Source organism: Nomascus leucogenys, chromosome 2, assembly GCF_006542625.1.
Source record: "Nomascus leucogenys isolate Asia chromosome 2, Asia_NLE_v1, whole genome shotgun sequence".
Taxonomy (NCBI): Eukaryota; Metazoa; Chordata; class Mammalia; order Primates; family Hylobatidae; genus Nomascus; species Nomascus leucogenys.
This window is the reverse complement of record NC_044382.1, coordinates 121043711-121062609: the sequence shown is the minus strand read 5'-3', so window position 1 is coordinate 121062609 and position 18899 is coordinate 121043711. Positions and strand designations below refer to the sequence as shown.

The following is an 18899-nucleotide window of genomic DNA, read 5'->3' as shown; positions in this document are numbered from 1 at the left end:
GACCAGCCTGGCCAATATGATGAAACCCCCATCTCCACTAGAAGTACAAAAATTAGCCAAGTGTGGTGCTGTGTGCCTGTAGTCCCAGCTACTTGGGAGGCTGAGGCCGGAGAATCGCTTGAACCCTGGAGGCGGGGGTTGCAGTGGGCCAAGATCGCGCCACTGCACTCCAGCCTGGGCGACAGAAGGAGACTCTGTCTCAAAAAAAAAAAAAAAAAAAAAAAAAGAAGGGGAAAAATATATCTAGTGGGTCTCATTATCCTTCACCATTGCCCTTGCTCCCTTAGCCATAAAAAAGACCTTGTAAGTAACTTGCTCTTCTATCCTTCAACAAGCTCAGGATGTGTATGTCATTTTGTTTTTAATCCATTTGTAAGTATTCTTAGTTGCCATTATATAAAACAGAAGAAATTACTATTTTTGAATGTTATCAATTCTTCCTCATTTGAAAAATATGGAAGAAATTACTATTTTTGAATGTTATCAACTCTTCTTCATTTGTGCTAATGTCATAATTAAAAGGCTGGCACTACTACCTCTCATATCTGAACGTCATTTTGTCTTAACTCACGTGCATAAGCATATTTTCAGTATGCAGCTATATCGGGTGCCAGTCTTCATACTTGCATCAGCAGGTGTAAATCATCCCAGTCAGCAAAGGCTTTATCTGGGCAGCATGACGAAATTTGCTTAGCACTAAAGCCCACGCCACCTGTAATTTCCTGGGTTACACTCCCGGATGATTATGACTGATGTCCTAATTAGGTATGTTCTTGCTCTTAGCGTGTGCATTCTGATGGTGCATGTTTTGTGAGGGAAATTGTTGGTCTTCGGTGTAATTACATATTGTGGTTTAGAATGAATTTTCTTTTTTCACTTGCCAGCCCTTCACTGTGGACTAGCAAAAAATAAAAAGTCCCCTTCCCCACTTTCCAGTGTTTTCTCCAACTCTGGAGGTCAGTATTAAGAATAGCACAGTGCGGAGGCACTATGCTAGGTACCAGGGCTCTGGAGCCAGACTGCCTGGGTCATGCATAGCCTGACCTGCCAAGTCACCACGAGTCTTTGGCAGGTTACCTAACCTCTCTGTGCCTCAGTTTACTCTGCCACGAAGTGGGACAATAATAGCACCCAAAGCAAAAATTAGATAATACTCATAAAGTGGTTAGGCGATGTCTGGCACATAGAAAATGCTCAAAAAATTAGTAGTAGTTCTTTGGAGTAAAATCTATAGTTACCTGTTGAGTGGTGTGGAAAGTTGAACACCATCCTGTCATTTGTTTTAATAGGAATCCTTAGATGTTTGAAGAACTCCAACATGGGCATTGGATAATTACACACACACACATACAAGCCTGCACACATAGACACATTTTAGTCAAAACCTTTCTTCCAGTCACATCTGTTACCTTTTATAAGTTTGTGCAACTAGTATAGTTTTATATAATTTTTATTTCAGTTACCTTCAAATAATGTTAACTTTTATCTCTTCCTCAACTAGAGATATTCTCGGGAATTTATGTACATACCATGAATTGGATTTATTTCTTTTTATTTCAAGATGAGTGTGGATCTCAAAAAGTGTATTAGATGCATTTGAATGCCTGTTTACTAGACTTTAAGTGGCGAAAGTCTTCTTCCAGCCATCACCCACCTACCCACCTAGTGTGCTTTATTTCCCTCAGGAGGGATCTGTCCTTCGTGGTTATCACTCTTTTCTGTTCTTGACAATGTGTAGCTCTGCAGAGCGACTGGGGTACCATTTTATTTTTATCCCTGTGACCGTACAGAGTGCAAGGCTGGTTTGCCTTTGCTGTCTTTATAGCAGCTCTGAATCCATAGTTCATCAAAGTTCCTTGACGAGCAGTTGGGGCCACTTTCTTTTTTTCCTTGCCCACATTCATTGTATAGAATTTTAACTGACCAGATCAATAGGATTGGTGCTTGAACCGTGCCTGTAATTAAGCAAAGTGCTCTCTGTAGGTCTTCTGAGGTTTGTTCAAGATTTAATTAAATTAGATCTTTAATGTAGTCAGTTAACAAATTGGGCTAGTGGCAGAGCAGTAACTAAGGAACAACAGGCAATTTTATTATTGGTTCTAGTTCATTATTGAATGAGGCAATCACTTATTTCTGTTTGCTCTGTAATATAACCATGTATTTCCTCACACATAAAGAAGTGGGCTTAATGTAGGCAAGGGAGAATTACTCTATAAAGGAAGTACTTTATTCTTCATTCATTCATTCATTCATTCATTTCACAAACATGATTGTTCATCTCTGTGCCAGGCAGAGGGGTTACAGTGATGAACAGGACACAGTCCCTGGCTTCAAGGATGTTGGGGAGAGAGGCAAGTAAACAGATCATTGCAAAGGTGTATGTCAAGTGGTGGGGACAGGTAAACACAGAGAGTGCCCCGAGAGCTCCCCAGAGAGTCGTGTGATGGCAGGAACCACTTTCTCCACATTGTTCCCATTTTTTTAGCTACATTGTTTAAGTCAGCCATGATGTGGCAAAAATATTCAGTGCTTTCCCCAATGTGTTTGGCAAAGCAAACTTCATGTGACCACAGGCACACGAAACTGTGTCCCGCTGAATCATAGACTTGAACACAAATCCGCCACCTAAGTTCCTTCTGAGATTTTCTAGAAATTCTTCAGAATTACAGAATTCTTCTGCATGTTCATGTCGTAAGGTGTTAACAATTTCTTCTTTACACACTGTGCTCTACCTGGGTGTTTTCTGCATGTCTGGGAATGAGTCCACCTGTCTCTTCTGGGCGTCTCTCATCCTGGGGGTCTGGCTCCTGGCTTCATTGCCACAGTAAATTCAAGAGACAAGTAGACATGCTATTTTGAACCAAATAAAAGTCACCCTTGGCCAGGTGCAGTGGCTCACGTTTATACTTCTAGCACTCTGGGAGGCCGAGGCAGGAGGATTGCTTGAGCCCAGGAGTTTGAGACCAGCCTGGAAGTGTAAGTGTTGTGATCTTACAGAGGTTAAATAGAGTCATCTGTGTTTTCCCTCACATCTCTTTTAGCCTCATTTGGCCATGGTCCCACCTGAGCTGGTCCCACTCTACCTCCCCTCGGCGTTGATTTTCTTGAGACAGGGCTATATAGAGAAAATGCAGACTGCAAAATAGTACTTTATATTTATTATGAATTTATAGCTGTATAAATTTCCATTTCATAGATATTCATGTGTGTATATAAAAATATTGAAAATAGACCAGAAAAATATAAACCAACATCATAATGACAATATGTTGTATTGGCCTCAAAGCGGCCTTAAACTTCTCTATAATGTTCTAATTTATTTTTTAATGAATGTATTCATATTGTTGTATAATTTTTAATATGCAGAAGTATATACATAGAAATGGAACACTGATATGCTAAAATATTAACAGGTTAAATCTGGGCAGTAGAAGTATGCGATTGCTTTTTTTCTTTGTCCTCTTTAATTTTCAAATTAAGCAAAAACAAAAAAGTATGGATTATAGAGAATGATCTGTATCTCACAGCTTTTAATGGTTTGATATTCACATATAACCTGAGTCTTCTTTTTTGTCCTTTATGGAAGTTTGTTCATTTCTTATTTGTTCCACTTCTTCATAGGAATTTCTTTTCAGGATAAGGAAGAGGATGCCAATATTAGCTGAGTTTAAATTCATAAAAGTTCTGTAAAAACAAGTCCTGTTTCAACACCGCTCCTCTCAGCTCTCCCCAGCGCTCATCTAGCTGCATGGGAGGGAGCCGAGAGGAGCCGGGTCTGGCTTCAGTGTGCTCCTTCCACATGGGAGGCTCAGGTGGCTCTTCTTTTGTATGGCTGGTATGTTAGTATGAGGCTAGATTTTTCTGCAATAACAGGTTCACTCCCCAAATCTCAGTGACATGGCACATTGTTTCTTACCTGCACCATGTGTTCAATGCAGGTTAGGGGACAGGTGCACGTCTCTGATCCATACATTCACTCAGAAACTCAGACTGTTGGCTGTCCACCACCTAAGAGCCCACTTGAAAGCTCCCACCACAGCATTTAAATACTTCTGCGCCCTGCCTGTTGACCAGAACTAGGCAGATGGCTTTACCTAACCATAAAGGGGCTTAGGAACGTGGAGGAACATGTGGATGTTCAACAGTACAAGTTTCTGATGCAGCTGATTTACATGCTCTGACCATGATACCAGCTGGGCTTGGCCGTGAATCAGAGTTCCAGAGAAACAAGCAGTTTCCCTCATCCATCCTGTGGTGACCCCACACACGTGTGTGTCAGAATCATTGGGAAGCTCTTACAGAGGATGTGTGCCTAGGCCTTTCCATGAGCCAGAGTCAGTGAATGGGGTGTAGCACCCTGGAACACTGTTCCACATCATGATCATGGTCAGCACTTGGAGACAGGGAAGAGAGGGGCAGTGTCCTTTGGTCACCCACTGGACATGAGCCAAGAGCTTCTGCAAGTGTCCTCTACTTCCCCTTTGCAGGTGAACTGAGAGGAAGAGTTACAGGCTTTCTGCCTTCTCCTCAGGCCCAGCCTGCTCCTCCTGAACCCACCATGTAGCAGTGATCAGCCCAGCATCTGCTGGGGAAGCTGCCTGCTATGTGGAGCCTGCCCTGCACTGTCCCTTCACCAGGGTCATCTGAGCTAGAAGAGGAGGGAGGGTGGAGTCCACCAGGGTACAGGCACCCCGGGGCTCCCAAGGCATGGAGGCACTGCCTGGCACACTGCCAAGTCCCCCAGCTCACCCCGTGAAGGAAATCACTTCCACAGGGAGCTGCTTACCAGTGCAAGCTCAGTAGGGCTTATTTTTAAGAAAGGCCCTTTTAATAATATTGATAGTGTGGACGTTCTGTGAATATTTGCAGACTGAACTCCTCTCAGACTAGACACCCCTCAGACTAAGATACCTCTAAAGGCAAAGCAGGACTTACTCAAAGCCTAAATCACCAGCCTGGGTAACATAGCAAGACCTCTGTTCTACCAAAAAAAAAATTTTTTTTTAAATTAGCGAAGTGTTGATGGTGTGCACCCATAGTCCCAGCTACTCAGGGGACTGAGGTGGGAAGATGGCTTGAGCCCAGGTGATCAAGTCTGCAGTGAGCTGTGATCACACCACTGTACTCCAGCCTGGGTAATAGTAAGACTCTGTCTCGAAAAATAAATAATTTTGAAAACCTAAATTATGGTAATAGCCCAGAACCTATTTCAAACACTTATTTATGATGGGTGATGATTTATGCACATTTTGTTTAATCTGCTCCAGAATGCTAGCTGATAGGTACTATTATTATACCCTTTTTAGAGATGGGAAAACAGAGGCCCACAAAAGCTTTAACAGTCTTGCCCAAGTCTACGTTGATGTTAACTCTTGGTATCAAAATTTGGGATCTGGTGGCCTTATTAGGGGAGGCCGTTGTCATTGTTCTGTTGTTTAGACCACTTTCCTATAGCCTTCTGTCCACCCTTGTCCTCATCCTAGCCCTACTCCCATGCAAACCAACAGTGGGTAAAACATCCTCTGTTACAGCAACATGGGGGCCAGATTCCTTAGGGTGTCACAGACCCACTCTCCTGGCATTCTAATGCTACATGAAGGTACAGTGAGTTTGCTGCAGAAAATAGGAAGCTGGTGGTATGCATGCTTTTACCTTGACCTGAGTCCAGTGTTGTGTTCCCCTCCTCTCTGTAGACTGAGGGAGTTTTAGGGGGAGTCCAAGGCAGAGAATCCCCAGAACCCTGGTTCTTTGACCTCTTCATGGACACAGCTCCCAGTTACTTCATGAGGGCCTTACACACACACTTGAGCCACGGAGATTGTGAGGCAACTCCTTCTGTGGGCACCAGCATTTGCTTACTCACCCCAGCCTCGCTGTACCTATGAGGAGGCCAGGCTGCTTCAAGGCTAGCTCTTGGCTGTCATGAAAGAAGCTGACTCAATTTGTCAAAGAGCTGGTAAGAAATTAGGAAGATTGGCCAGGAGCGGTGGCTCACGCCTGTAGTCCCAACACTTTGGGAGGCCGAGGCGGGTGGATCACAAGGTCAGGAGTTCGAGACCAGCCTGGTCAACATAGTGAAACCCTGTCTCTACTAAAAATACAAAAAATTAGCCAGGCATGGTGGTAGGCGCCTATAATCCTAGCTGCTTGGGAGGCTGAGGCAAGAAAATCGCTTGAACCCGGGAGGCAGAGGTTGCAGCAAGCCGTGATTGCGCCACTGCACACCAGCCTAGGCGACGTGTGAGACTCTGTCTCAAAAAAAAAAAAAAAAAAAAAGAAGATTGCCAAAATGCTGGCCTTTTCTGATGCAACTATTTTTATAATCACATCCAGGTACTTTAGTGGGCTATAAAACAAAAGAGAAAATAGCACACTTATCAAACTTACCGAGAGATGGAAACGCTGTTGGATATTTTTTCCTTCTATTTTGTGATCTCTCTGTTCTGTTTCCATCTAGTCAAAATTGCCATTAACAACGAAATACCACTATCCTGAAACACCATGTAAATTTGATTTATAGAAGAAATAAATATTTGCTGTAAATAGATTCTGATTATTTGAGGGCTCTAAGAAAGATCATATGAAATCTCCAATAAGAGGTGTGGTTCTCGGCAAAATATCTACAAACCCTGAACTTTGAGAAGGCAGCTTTTTAAAAACTACACAGGGACTAACTGCATGAAGCTCATTAAGTAGAGCTTTCCCAGCCTAGTGATTCTCACCCTTCTGTAGTGTGGGAATCATCTCGTCTCAACCAGCTCCATTACACAGTGAAATTGTGAATTACAACCTAATTGCCTGAAATTACAACTACCCAGTGAGCACTGCTACGTATCATCAGCAGAACAGGCTCTTTCTTTTATGGCTAATAAAAATGTTTCTGATCCTGCTTAGGACTCCGGTGCCACCTTGCCTTCCTGCTTGTCACTCATCTGTGAGCCACATTAACAGATGACTTCATCAGCTGACTCTTGTTTGTGCTCCCACAATTGTACTCAGAGACGGAAGCATCCGTATAGCTGACCTGTCTCATACTTGCCTAGCCTCACGTTTCCAAGGAATTTCCTACCACATTGGAAACCTGCTTCTGTGCACACTGTTTGTGTTTGACAGCTCTAGGGCCAGATCCCCCCAACTTCTCACTTTCCCACTCTGCCTAATCCCTCATGCTCCTGGCTTGCATCATTTACTTTGTTTTGGATTGATTGAGAGAGCAAGAGAGAGATCAATAGATAGATAGATAGATAAGATAGATATGGGATCTGGCTATGTTGCCCAGGCTGGAATCCAGTGGCTATTGACAGGTGTAATCACAGTGCGCTCGACCCTTGAATTCTGGGCTAAGCGATCCTCCTGCGTAGCAAGCTGCCTGAATAGCTGGGACTACAGGTGCACACCACCATGCCTGGCATTTGTTGGAATTTGGCATTCAGGACAGAGAGAGAAGATAATTATATTCATTAGTCACATTCACTGGTCCCTCTTTTAATTTATTCCTTACAAATAATTTATCCTGTATAATATCCCATCCCCTTCACCCCATTTTGTGCATGTCCTAAGATAGTGTTTTGCATTACTTTTAATTTATTTAGATGTTATTGTGCTGTCGCCTTCTCTTACGTTTTTCTCCTCAGCACTCTGATTTTAAGGTTTGTCCATATGGCTGTGTGTACATCTGGTCCTGTGTGTCTAAGGGCATCTAGCATTCTATAGTGACCCACCTATTACATTTACAGCACCTGACAATCAAATTGCTTCCCACTTCCCATGACCACAAACAATGCTCCAGGGCATAGTCCCTTGCACGTGTCTCCTCTGGCCTGGTGGGAATTACTCAGGATCACATGTCCAGGAGTGAAACTGCTGAGTGTCAGAGTGTGTATAGTCTTGCTTTGACTAAGTACCCCAGGGCAGCTTTTGGGAAAGCTGGCCAGCCCATCCGCCCAACAGCAGCAAAGGAGTATTTCACCACCTACGTCCATGTCAGCTCTTGTACTTCCATTGTTTCTTTCATCCCACTCTTTTTCTCGGGTTTAATTTTTTTGGTTCTGAAAATCATGTATTCTTAGGAAATTCTTTCAGCAAAGATCTATAGGTGATAGATTCTTAATCTTTGAGAGGGTCTTTATTTTTGCCCACACTCTTGATAATAGCTGTATACTCTCCTGTGGCTGCTGTAACAAATTATCACGAACTTAGTGACTTAAAACAACACAAATTTATCATCTTACAGTCCTAGGGGGTCAGAAGTCCAAAATGCATCTCATTCACTAAAATGAAAGTGTCGGCAAGGCTGCATCTCTCTGGAGGCTGGAGGGGAGAATATACTTCCTTGTGGTTTCCAGCATCTAGAGGGAGCCTGCATCCTTTGACTTTGCCCCTTCCTTCATCTTCCAAGCCAGCAGCATAGCATCTTCAGAGCTCTAACTCTGGCACTCCTGCTTCCCTCTTACAGGGGTCTTGTGACTTCTGAGTCCACCTAGACAATCCATGATACTCTACCCATCTCAGTTCCCTTTTGCCATACAAGGCTACATTCACAATTCTCAGGGTTTATGGCATGGATGCCTTTGGGGGCCATTATTCAGCCTACCACAATATTCTAAGTGGGCATTAGATTTTAAGGTGATAGGTTTTTTAGTGGCATTTGATAGATTTTATTGAGACTGTGCCAGTCCCTGTTGAAGGTGTTGGCAATACAGTAGTGAATGAAACAGAACAACACCCACAGACCCACAGAACCTGAGATGTCTCTATCCCATGAGAAGGCAGTGTGTATGTGTGTTTGGTGTGTGTGTGTGTGTGTGTGTGTGTGTGTGTCTCAGTATCATTGCATCACCCAGGCTGGAGTCCAGTGGTGTGATCCTCCTAGCTCACCATGGCCTCGACTTCCCAGGCTCAAGCAATCCTCCCACCTTAGTCTCCTGAGTAGCTGGGACTACTGGCTCACGCACCACACCTGGCTAATTTTTTGTTGTTGTTGTTGTAGAGACAGGGTCTTGCAATATTGCCCAGGCTGGTCTCAAACTCCTGGGCTCAAGCAACCTTTCCACCTTGGCCTCCCAAAGGGTTGGGATTACCACCCAAGCCACCGTGCCTAGCCCCACAAAAGGGCTTTTAAGATTTGGTATCTATTTTTGTTTCATTATTTCTTAATCTTAAGGAAATTATTCCCCTTATCTCTTTAAGGATCCTCAGTGTACCTATTGTGATGTGGTTTACCAGTTGCTTTATTTTCATTTCTCCTAGGGTGAATTCAGCTCCCGATTCAGACTGCTGGCTCTCTTGTTTTATCTTTTGCTCTCTGTAGTTGTCCTCGCTCTGTGTCTGGCAGCTTTGTGGACCTGGGCTCCCAGTCATGGGAAGCTTAAGTCTCCTGTTCTCTCTTGATACTGGGCGATTTACAAATTAGGCAGTTTCTGAGGCAGTAGGTGGCCTGGCAAAATCCAAACCAATTTCCAGTATTCATGTCAAGTTTGGAGTCCCACAATATACAGATAGTATAAATTTGGACCTCACACCCAAAGGTGCCACTGGTCTGGGGTTTTGGTTTCTGCACAGCCTCAGGATTCCTTCTGTGGACAGTACTTTCAGCTTTTCACCTATGGGTCGGGCAGAGAGGCTCCAGGCGTGAGGCAGAGGGATCAGCTCAAGCAGCTAGACTCGCAGGCACCCTCCATCTCCTCCCTCCCACGCTCATTCTGTGCCCTGCTCACAGTCCCTGGGCTTGCGGTGGCACCACCTCCTGGCAACTCTTTCAGCCTTATTTCTCATTTCTGGCACCTGGAGATTTTGCTGTCTTTTGACCTTGGCAATGAATTTATTTCTCATTGTTCCTTTTTTAATGCAACATTTCTATGCATTTTTAATAGGAGGAGCACCTGTTGACTTTAGCTGAAGCTGTCATATGCTGGGAAGTTTCGGTTGTTGTATACGGTTACATAGCTGCAACCTCTGTTAACCTCTGAAAGCCTCTGTTCTCATTCTTGTCCTTCCTGCTCTCTGCCAAAGCTGAATCAGAGTCCGCCGTCGTCCTTCTGGGTAGACTGGCCGACTCTCTTCGTACACATTATAGACTTTTTTTATTCTGTGTATTTCATCAGTGCTCTTCCTTTCACTTGACCATTGAGAAACGTGTTCAAATTTTGTTTCGGCCAATGCCCCAAGCACATTCTTATCTCCGTTGTGGTTTTAATCCTTTTTTAATTTGTACTGTTATTTTAATGAGGTCTCCAGAGTTGGAAGAAAACAGTGTGTTCCTCAGTCTACTATCTTCAAAGAGAGCTCAGCAGAGCTCTCAGTGCGGCTGTGTGAGCTTCCTCTTTTTTTTTTCTTTTTTGGTCCTAGGTCAGCCTCTTTTCTCATTTCTGACATTCACCCCTCATGCCTAGCAGAGAAAATAGAAGCCATCAGATGGGAGTCCCTGTTTCGCATCTTCCTCTGACAGTCTGCAAATCACCTTTGTTATTGCCCGTCCTCACCTCCTTTCCTTTTCTCCCTGAGAAAAAGGTGTCCCCATCTCCCTGTCCTCCACTGACCCTCCGCTCCTGCCAGCTCCACACAGGCACTCTGCCCACCACACTGCCACACCTCCTTCCTGGACCTTATCCATGCCCAGCATTCCTAAATCTATCTATCCAGTTCTAATTGCTTTCCTTCAGACTTATATTTCTAATTGTTGACTGATAAGCCCTCCCTTACATACCCAATTGTTTTCTCAAATTCAACATGTCCAAAGCTGACATCATTGTCAGCTCTGGACATTGTCAGCTCTGGTCATTTCTTTCTGAAAAGATCAGCTTCTCTATGTTTTTCTTTCTCATTGCTAAGTAACTCCATGATCCACTAAGTCACCCCAGCCACAAGTTTGGGTGTTTTGTTTTGTTTTGTTTTTTTCACCTCCTTGAATATTTTTAGAACTGCACTGATGCATACAGTAGCTGCTAGCCACCTACAACTATTTAGATTTGAATTTAAATAAAGTAAAAGACAACACAATTGAAAATTCAGTTCCTTGGGTGCACTAGGCACACTGCAGGTGCTTACAGCCATGTGTGGCACCAGGCTACATAGCAGACAGCGCTGCTCTAGAACATTTCCCTCCGTACGGGAAGTTCTGTTGGATGGCACTGGTCTAGAGTGTATTTGGCCATCCTTATTCCCACTTCGCTGACTGGATTTGAGCCCTCATAATTTCCCACCTGAACCATCAGTAGAGCTCTTGTCTCACCAACTTTTTTTTCTACTTCAGTCTATTTTCTCCTCTAATCAAATGATTTTTACAAAACCCTTGAAGAAATACCAGAGAGAAACAACTGCGGCCTTTTAATGTCATTTCCCTACTTGAACCTTCCAGAGTCTTCCCATTATCTTTTCTTCTTTATTTGCTTGTTGAACAGCTCAGCCTTCAAGATTGAGTTCTAGTGTTGCCTGCTGTAGGAAGGCAGAGGCCAGCCAGGTTTCTTCTTCCGCACTTTGACACTCCTTGTTGATACCCCTCTTTCAGAGCATGTTTCCCATCGTAATGTTTACCAGACAAGCAGAACTTCAGGAGAAGTGAAAAAATGGCCTCTCAGGTCATGTTCTGGTGTTGAGGAACCCCAGTTGAGAAAGACTGTGAAGGGTGCTGAATGATGTTCCCACAAGTATCAGTCCCTCCCTCAGGTTACCCTTGGTTCTTGGCTATCTCTTGACTCCAAAATATGTATTCTGTAGAGAGAAACATACTTCCTTCAATAAAAATAGCCATGTGCAGTGGCATGCCCCTGTAGTCCCAGCCACTTGGGAGGCTAAAACGGGAAAATCCCTTGAGCCCATGAGATAGAGGCCAGCTTGGGCAACATAACATAATGAGACCCTGTCTCAAAAAAATAAATCTTCAGTGAAGAAGGAGTATTTGAATTACTACAAACTCTCATAGTTCTGGAGTCTAGGAGTCCAAACTCAAGGTGTTAGCAGAGCTGCACTCCCTCAAAGGGCTTTGAAAGAGAATCCTTCCTTGCCTCTTCGAACTTCTGATAGCTCTTGATGCTTTTTGACCTGTGTCCAATCTCTGCTTTCATCTTCACAGGACCTTCTTCCCTGTGTCTCTATGTCTTTGTCTTAAATATCCCTTCCTTTTCTGTTAAAAGAACCCCAGTCATTGCACATAGGGCCCACCCAAATCAGATTATCTTGCCTTGAGATCGTTAATTTAGTTATATCTACAAAGACCCTATTTTGAGATGAGCTCACATTCACGGGTACTGAGGATTCAAATTTGGGCATATCTTTTGGGGGAGACATAATCCAACCCACTACAATGGGTGAGAATAAAAGTGAGAAGTCTATTAACTGTGTTTCTGCCTTTCCCAAGCCATGCCTAAGCTGACTCAGCATATTGGCTTTAGCCTTCATTTCTTGCATTTATTCCTGTAAATTAAGATTCTCACTCTCAAATCAAAATACGGGGGAGAAGGCCACTTAACCAGCTGTCTTTCTTTCCCTGACAGGCACACTGCACTCCCTTCAGCTGGGTTTGTTTCCACTGGCTAGCAATTATCATTAAATAATAAAGCATAGCCCAAAATAAACATGTTTATCACCTTTAGTTTTCAAAGACATTCTCTGGGTCCAAAGTTTTTAAAGCAAAAGTAGATATTTAGATTTAGAAATTATTTTAAGCACATGTGTGCACATACATAGCAAGGAAAATGATTAGAGGTAATTGCCTCTGTAGAGTAAGAAAGAACATAAGCACTTTGACTGTTTTTATGTTTTAGTGTCATCTACATTTTCCACAATGAGCATGTTTTACCTTTGTGATTAGAAGAAGAAATGTTTTTAAAACATGGATAGTTTTAATAAAGTCTTTATAAATTGCCCAGGAATTTTTTTATCTGTATTTTTTTTTAAATAGAGATATAAAAAAAAGCAAGATGAGTAGGCCAGTAGGGATTCTAAGAACAGACCACTGATTGTCTTGAGTGCAATTCAGACACCATTTAGGTTTTGGAGTGGTGTTAACATTGTTAATTATTCAGGACCTTATCAGACTCATCAGCAGTAAAAACTGAAATTCACAGTCTCCACCGGGAGGTTTCCCCCAGTCCCTGGGGAAATGAATGAGCCCTCTCTCTTTGCCCAGTCTCTCTTTGTGGCATAATGAGGTATCCACCCCTGTACCCATTTTTGGTTTGTCAGGGACCATTTCAGAACGAGTCCTGTAATCCTTCATCAGCAGTACCATTTGGCTTCTACAGGGATATAGTTTCCTATTCTTTAGGCTATTCTGAGTTTAGCCCTGTGTCTGGTCTGTTTTGAGGACAGCAGGCATTTCCATTGATCCTCCGTTACTGGAACCCATGGCAGAGCATTAGGCACTTTTGAGCTGTTCCACTATTGAACGCAATTTGCTTTGAGGGTAGTTTCCTATTTTAGCTTCTAATATGTTGATGAATTATTGAAATTTCAATTACTTTTGGTTCCCAAGTTAGCAAGATGGAGACATCCTAGACATTTAATATGAAAAGCTTTCCAGTGCCTTTTAGAGAAGGGGCCGTGTGCCTGTTCTCTGCCCTTGTCTAGAAGGCTTTTGGCAGCAGTGCTGGCACCGGGGCATGGCTCCACTCTTCCTGTCTATGGGATTAAAGTGCTTTGTGGCCTTGGAAGTTCCTTAGGTCAGTGCTGTTCAAGGTATGGTCCCCGACTGGCAGCATCAGCATCTTTTGGGAGCTTATTAGACATGCAGATCTTTGGCTTCATCCAGACCCTGCTAAATCAGAATCCCTGGGGTAGGGCCCTGGAATCTGTTTTAACAAGCCCCCTGGGGGATTCTAGTACACTATTCTGTTTAGAAAGCCCTGTCTTAAATTTCCTAGTGCTAACTCTTCCCAGCCCGACAAAGTCTGATGTCCATTTGTAAGGACGATTGGGTGTTGTAGTTTGCCCTTTCAGGTAGACACTGCACTCTCGTGCTGAAACTGTGACCAAGGTTATAAAAGACCAATCTGTAGCAACTCTCTTCAGCTACTTGGAATACTTCTCTCTTTGGAAGTCACAGAGTTGTAACTATAGAGAAGCAGGATTTGGACATTTAATTTCTGTGCAGGTAAATGTGTGTTTTAAATGTAACTTAGAGGGTCCCGTGTTTCTTTTTTATATAGAAGGACTATTTAGACATTCCTACCTACTGTCCCAGGGAAAATCTCATCTGTAGGTAACTTGGGGAAAAGGTGCTGGCTCCATCAATGTCTCTTCTCTTAGCCTAATATTTTCCCCAATGCAGACACCTCTTCTAAACCACACGTATTGAATAACTTGCACCTCTTCAAACATAGCATATCATCCTAGCACCTGTTCACCCCCCTACTCTCACACCCCAAGCGTATCACCACTAAAGCCATCTCCTCACTTGTTCTCCTTTAAGATTGCTCAAGTACCACTGTCTTCGTTCAGCTTTCTCTGGATGACTTCAGCTGGAGTTACATTCTTCCCTTTTTCTGCTTCCCGTAACACTTGAGATAGAAATTTATAACACTCAAGTGCACTTGTGTTGAAATCATTCCTGTCTCCTCTGGGCTCTGAAATGATGATTCCATGAGAGGTGATTTCATCCTGGGTCCCCAGCACAGTCAGGCAAACGGGGCTGAAAGAATAAACATTCCTTAAAAGTAGTTATCCAGTGGCTGGGCACAGTGGCTCATGCCGGTAATCCCAGCACTTTGGGAGGCTGAGGAAGGAGAATCGCTTGAGTGCAGGAGTTCAAGACCAGCCCTGGCAACATAGCGAGACCCTATCTTTACAAAGAAATTTAAAAATTAGCCAGGTGTGGTGTGTGCACCTAGGCCCAGCTGCTCAGGAGGCTGAGGCGGGAGGATCCCTTGAGCCCAGGAGATTAAGGTTGCAGTGAGCCATGGTTGCACCACGCATTCCAGCCTGGGCAACAGAGCAAGACCCTGTCTCAAAAAAATAAAAATAAAAAAAGATGGTCATCCATCCTGGAAGCTTCCAGTGCCTTACATAATATGTTCACCTCATGCTTGTGAAGAATAGTTGATGGTCCGTGGCAGATTCCGTTAAGAATATGGTGACTCTTAGGCAAATATAAAAACTAGTAATATCACTTTGGTTTATAACTCTTTTTGTATTACATGTGATTTAAGAAACTGATTCATTTAAAAAAATTATTAGTCCAAAAAAAAGAATATAATGACTTTTATGTGGACTCAACCAACCTAGCTTTTCAGTGGGCTGATCCCTCAATGTAAATGAAAGCCCCACCACCTACCCATCTGGCTTTTTTGCTCTTTAGCCAGGGAAACCACCAACTATGTCTAAAAGCATTATGATTTCAGGTCAGAGAGCTTCAAACTCGACTACAGAGCGTGCAGGCCACAGGTCCCTCCAGCCCTGGCCGCCTCACTTCCACCAACCGCCCAATTAACCCCAGCACTGGGGAGCTGAGCACAAGCAGCAGCAGCAATGACATTCCCATCGCCAAGGTGAGTTCCTGGGGATGGACCCGATGAGCGGGAACACCTCCTGTTATCTGGAAGCACCAGGCTCATCCTAGCCACTGTACAGGCATGCCCTTAGCTGAGGCAGCCCAAGGGGCTTCCCCTGGGACCTTACGCAGGCCTTCTATGCAGGAGCTGCAAGGAGAGATAACCCACTAATAGATTTTAAGTCTCTCTCAGCTGCAACCTGGACGCCAGCTCTCATTAATCAGCCAGCTGGAGAATGTCACCGCTGACAAGTCATTATGGAGAGTGAGACGTTTTATCAAGTGCTCCAGTACTTCACAGAGGACAGAGTTGCTCTCAAAGACTAAGGTTCAGCCCAGTCGGGGACCTTGAGTAATGAACCAATGATCTCCCCACTCACAAGACTGACAGCTCTGCCACAAAAAAAGAAAAATAGATTATGATGGACAGGCTGTGGCAGCTGTGAGAAGGAGCCCCACTCATTCGCTGCCACAGCCCCCCAGTACATATGTTGAGTCTGTCTCAGATGATTGAAGTTATGCCTGTTGGCTTGCCTGGTAGCTCTACTAGCCACCACAGTAAGGTTGATTCTTAACCATCAAGTTTAATAAGTTAGGTTAAACCAGTGTTTTCTAACCAGAAGTGATTTCATCCTCCAGGGGACATTTGGCAATGTCTAGAGACATTTTTGATGGTCACAATTGGAGTGCTAGTGGCATCTTGTGGCTAGAGGCCAGAGATGCTGCTAAATGTCCTACAATGCACAGGACAGAGCCCCATAAAAAGAATTATCCAAGCCAAAATATCAGCAGTGCTGAAGTTGAAAGGCCCTGGCTTAAGCTGGTGGTAGAAAAATTGGACAAGTGAGCTGTTCTTAAGAAGTTCTTTAATCATTTAGTTGACATGGCTAAAAAGGAGCCCTGTATAAATGTAGTCCCAACAGTTTATCTGAGGAGTGGTGTGTTGTTTTCTATAATGTTTTGTTTTCTTTTTTAAGATTGCTGAGAGGGTGAAGCTATCAAAGACAAGGTCCGAATCGTCATCATCTGATCGGCCAGTCCTGGGCTCTGAAATCAGTAGCATAGGGGTGAGTATTCACGAGAAGCAAGGCAGGAAAGTACCTGGCAGAGCTACACAGACAATGGATTATAGATGACAGAAGAACTTCTAAAGTCTATCTCCAATAAACCAGTTAGTTATAATAGTAAATCATACCTGATTTCCTTCCAAAGGATTAAATTAAAATGTATGATGATTTCCATTCATATGGTGAATTACTTCTTCAGCTTTAAGGGAGATTTTTTTTCCTTTCCTTGAAACCATTCAGAAACAAATGATTTAGGTCCAGTTCTTGGTGATATAGATGAAAGTCTTGACGTATCTGTCTTATATCACCCTGCTACCCCAGAGACCAAGAGCTCTAAAATAACTGCCTTTTGCACATCCATCTTGAAAGCGACATGCTCTCCACTGAGGAGGAATGTTGTCTTTGAAGCCTAGCCCAGTGGTAGGAAAGACCAGAACCTTCGGTTTAGTTCCAGAGTTTTCATCTGTGGAGTCTGGGAACCCCCTGGGACTGTAAGAGCTGATGGATGGTGAAAAGGAGTAGTTTCATTTCTTTAAGGGATCTTTTAGGATTGGGGATGAGGCTTAGAGAGCCAGCTCTTTGATCCTCAGAGGCAGAGACAGCCTGAATAGCATTTTAAGGCCCTAATTTAGAATTTTACACTGAGCAAAAATGCATGCATTCAGATTCTGTGACAAAGCCAAATTGTGAAAATGAAGGAGTCAGCCCCTCTCCTGGGCTACAGAAACCAAAAACAGTGGCCTGGAGTGGCAGGGAATTCAGGATAGGGGAAAGAAATCCTGACTCTGTTCAACATTCAGAATTTAAGGAACTCCAAGAAGGCATGATCTGCCCATCCTGGCTGCCCAGCACCACGTGCTTGGGGAAGGAGCCATATTTTGATCCTGGTTTTTTTTGCTACTGCTTTTATAGTATTTATTAGTTAACTTTTCATACTAGGATTCTATCCTACAAACTGAGAACCGTCAGTGTAACCATCCTCCCAGTCCCCGATTCTCAAGGAATATCAGCTATAAATTATTTTGCAAGCAAAGCATGCATCTCTGAAATGATACATTCCAAAGGGGAATTAATGCTTCTTTTTGCAGGTATCCAGCAGTGTGGCTGAACACCTGGCCCACTCACTTCAGGACTGTTCCAATATCCAAGAGATTTTCCAAACACTCTACTCACATGGATCTGCCATCTCAGAAAGCAAGATTAGAGAGTTTGAGGTGGAAACAGAACGGCTGAATAGGTGAGGAGAGATCCTATCCATTTGATTCTGGGGCGGAGAGGAGCTGCTACTCCTCACATCTCTTTCCAAAGATCTGTTCAAGGTGGCTTATGTATTATGACATAGAGCAGTACTGTCAGGTGGTGGGGTTGGAAGTTGCTACCACCTTGGTCATCAGAGGAGTGCTCACAACAGTCTGAGCTGCCATCATGGCTGTGACCTGGCATTCACATGGGCCTTATGCTTAGAAAGGTGCCATACTTGCTTCATTGCTCTGCTGTCAACGTTTTAAATTCTTAATACTGTTAAACAAGGGACCCCACTTTTTCGTTTCACACTGGACCTTGCAAATTACATAGTGAGTCCTGGGAGCAGTCCCTACAGAATGGCAAGTAGGTCACAGGTAGCTGCCAAGCATGCAGGCCTGTGCTGCAGAGAACCACAGAAGGAAGTTCTGGAATGTTGAGTCAGCATCCTAGAGGCACTTGGAGCTACTGGAACCAGCACAGGCAATCTGGTAGAGCCATTCCTGGCATCGACCAGGCATGCTGGTCTAGATCATCTTCTTGATGGTTGCCTAGTTTTATTTATGCTCTTTGCAAATGTGCTCCGTCTTGGGTCCCTACATCCTATCCTAACTGTCGTACCTAGAGTAATTTTACCATATACCCCATTTTATGGATTCTTACAAAAGTCTTACAAAAGAGGTAGTTTCAGTTTGCCCTTTTGCCTGTTGGCAAAGACTCTCTTATGTGTCATGCCAGTGATGAGGGAGTTGCTAACAAAGCAAAGAAGGACCAGGGCCAAACCAGGGAAACCACTTGGCCTCAGAACTGGTTCTGCAGTGGCAGAATGGACTGTTGACTCTCATCCGAGTGTGCTGTGGCTGCCTTGACCTACCAATCTTTAGTGGGAGCGCACTGTAAGAATTTGAAAGGCTTATGAGCTAACCAGGAATAAATAGGGATACCATTCCCCATCCACTGTTGCTTAATTCCATTCCTCTTGTGTATGGCAAATCAGAATAAATTGAATTATCATGTTAGTCCTCCCTCATTGAAGCTGTTTAATATAGTTCTTGAGAACTAAGGTAATTGGCAATCTAGGTCATTTTAAATCTTGAAATTAAATG

The 18899-nt window shown here is 43.6% G+C and overlaps 1 protein-coding gene across 1 annotated transcript in view; it reads left to right on the top strand.

Annotated features, from left to right (window-relative positions):
• MCC (MCC regulator of WNT signaling pathway) overlaps positions 1 to 18899 on the top strand; it is a 275349-nt gene that overhangs the window by 198725 nt on the left and 57725 nt on the right. The window contains exons 7-9 of the mRNA XM_030817748.1: positions 15336 to 15482; positions 16462 to 16551; positions 17640 to 17788. Coding sequence (XP_030673608.1) covers positions 15336 to 15482; positions 16462 to 16551; positions 17640 to 17788 — 386 coding nt within the window. The remainder of the gene's footprint in view (positions 1 to 15335; positions 15483 to 16461; positions 16552 to 17639; positions 17789 to 18899) is intronic.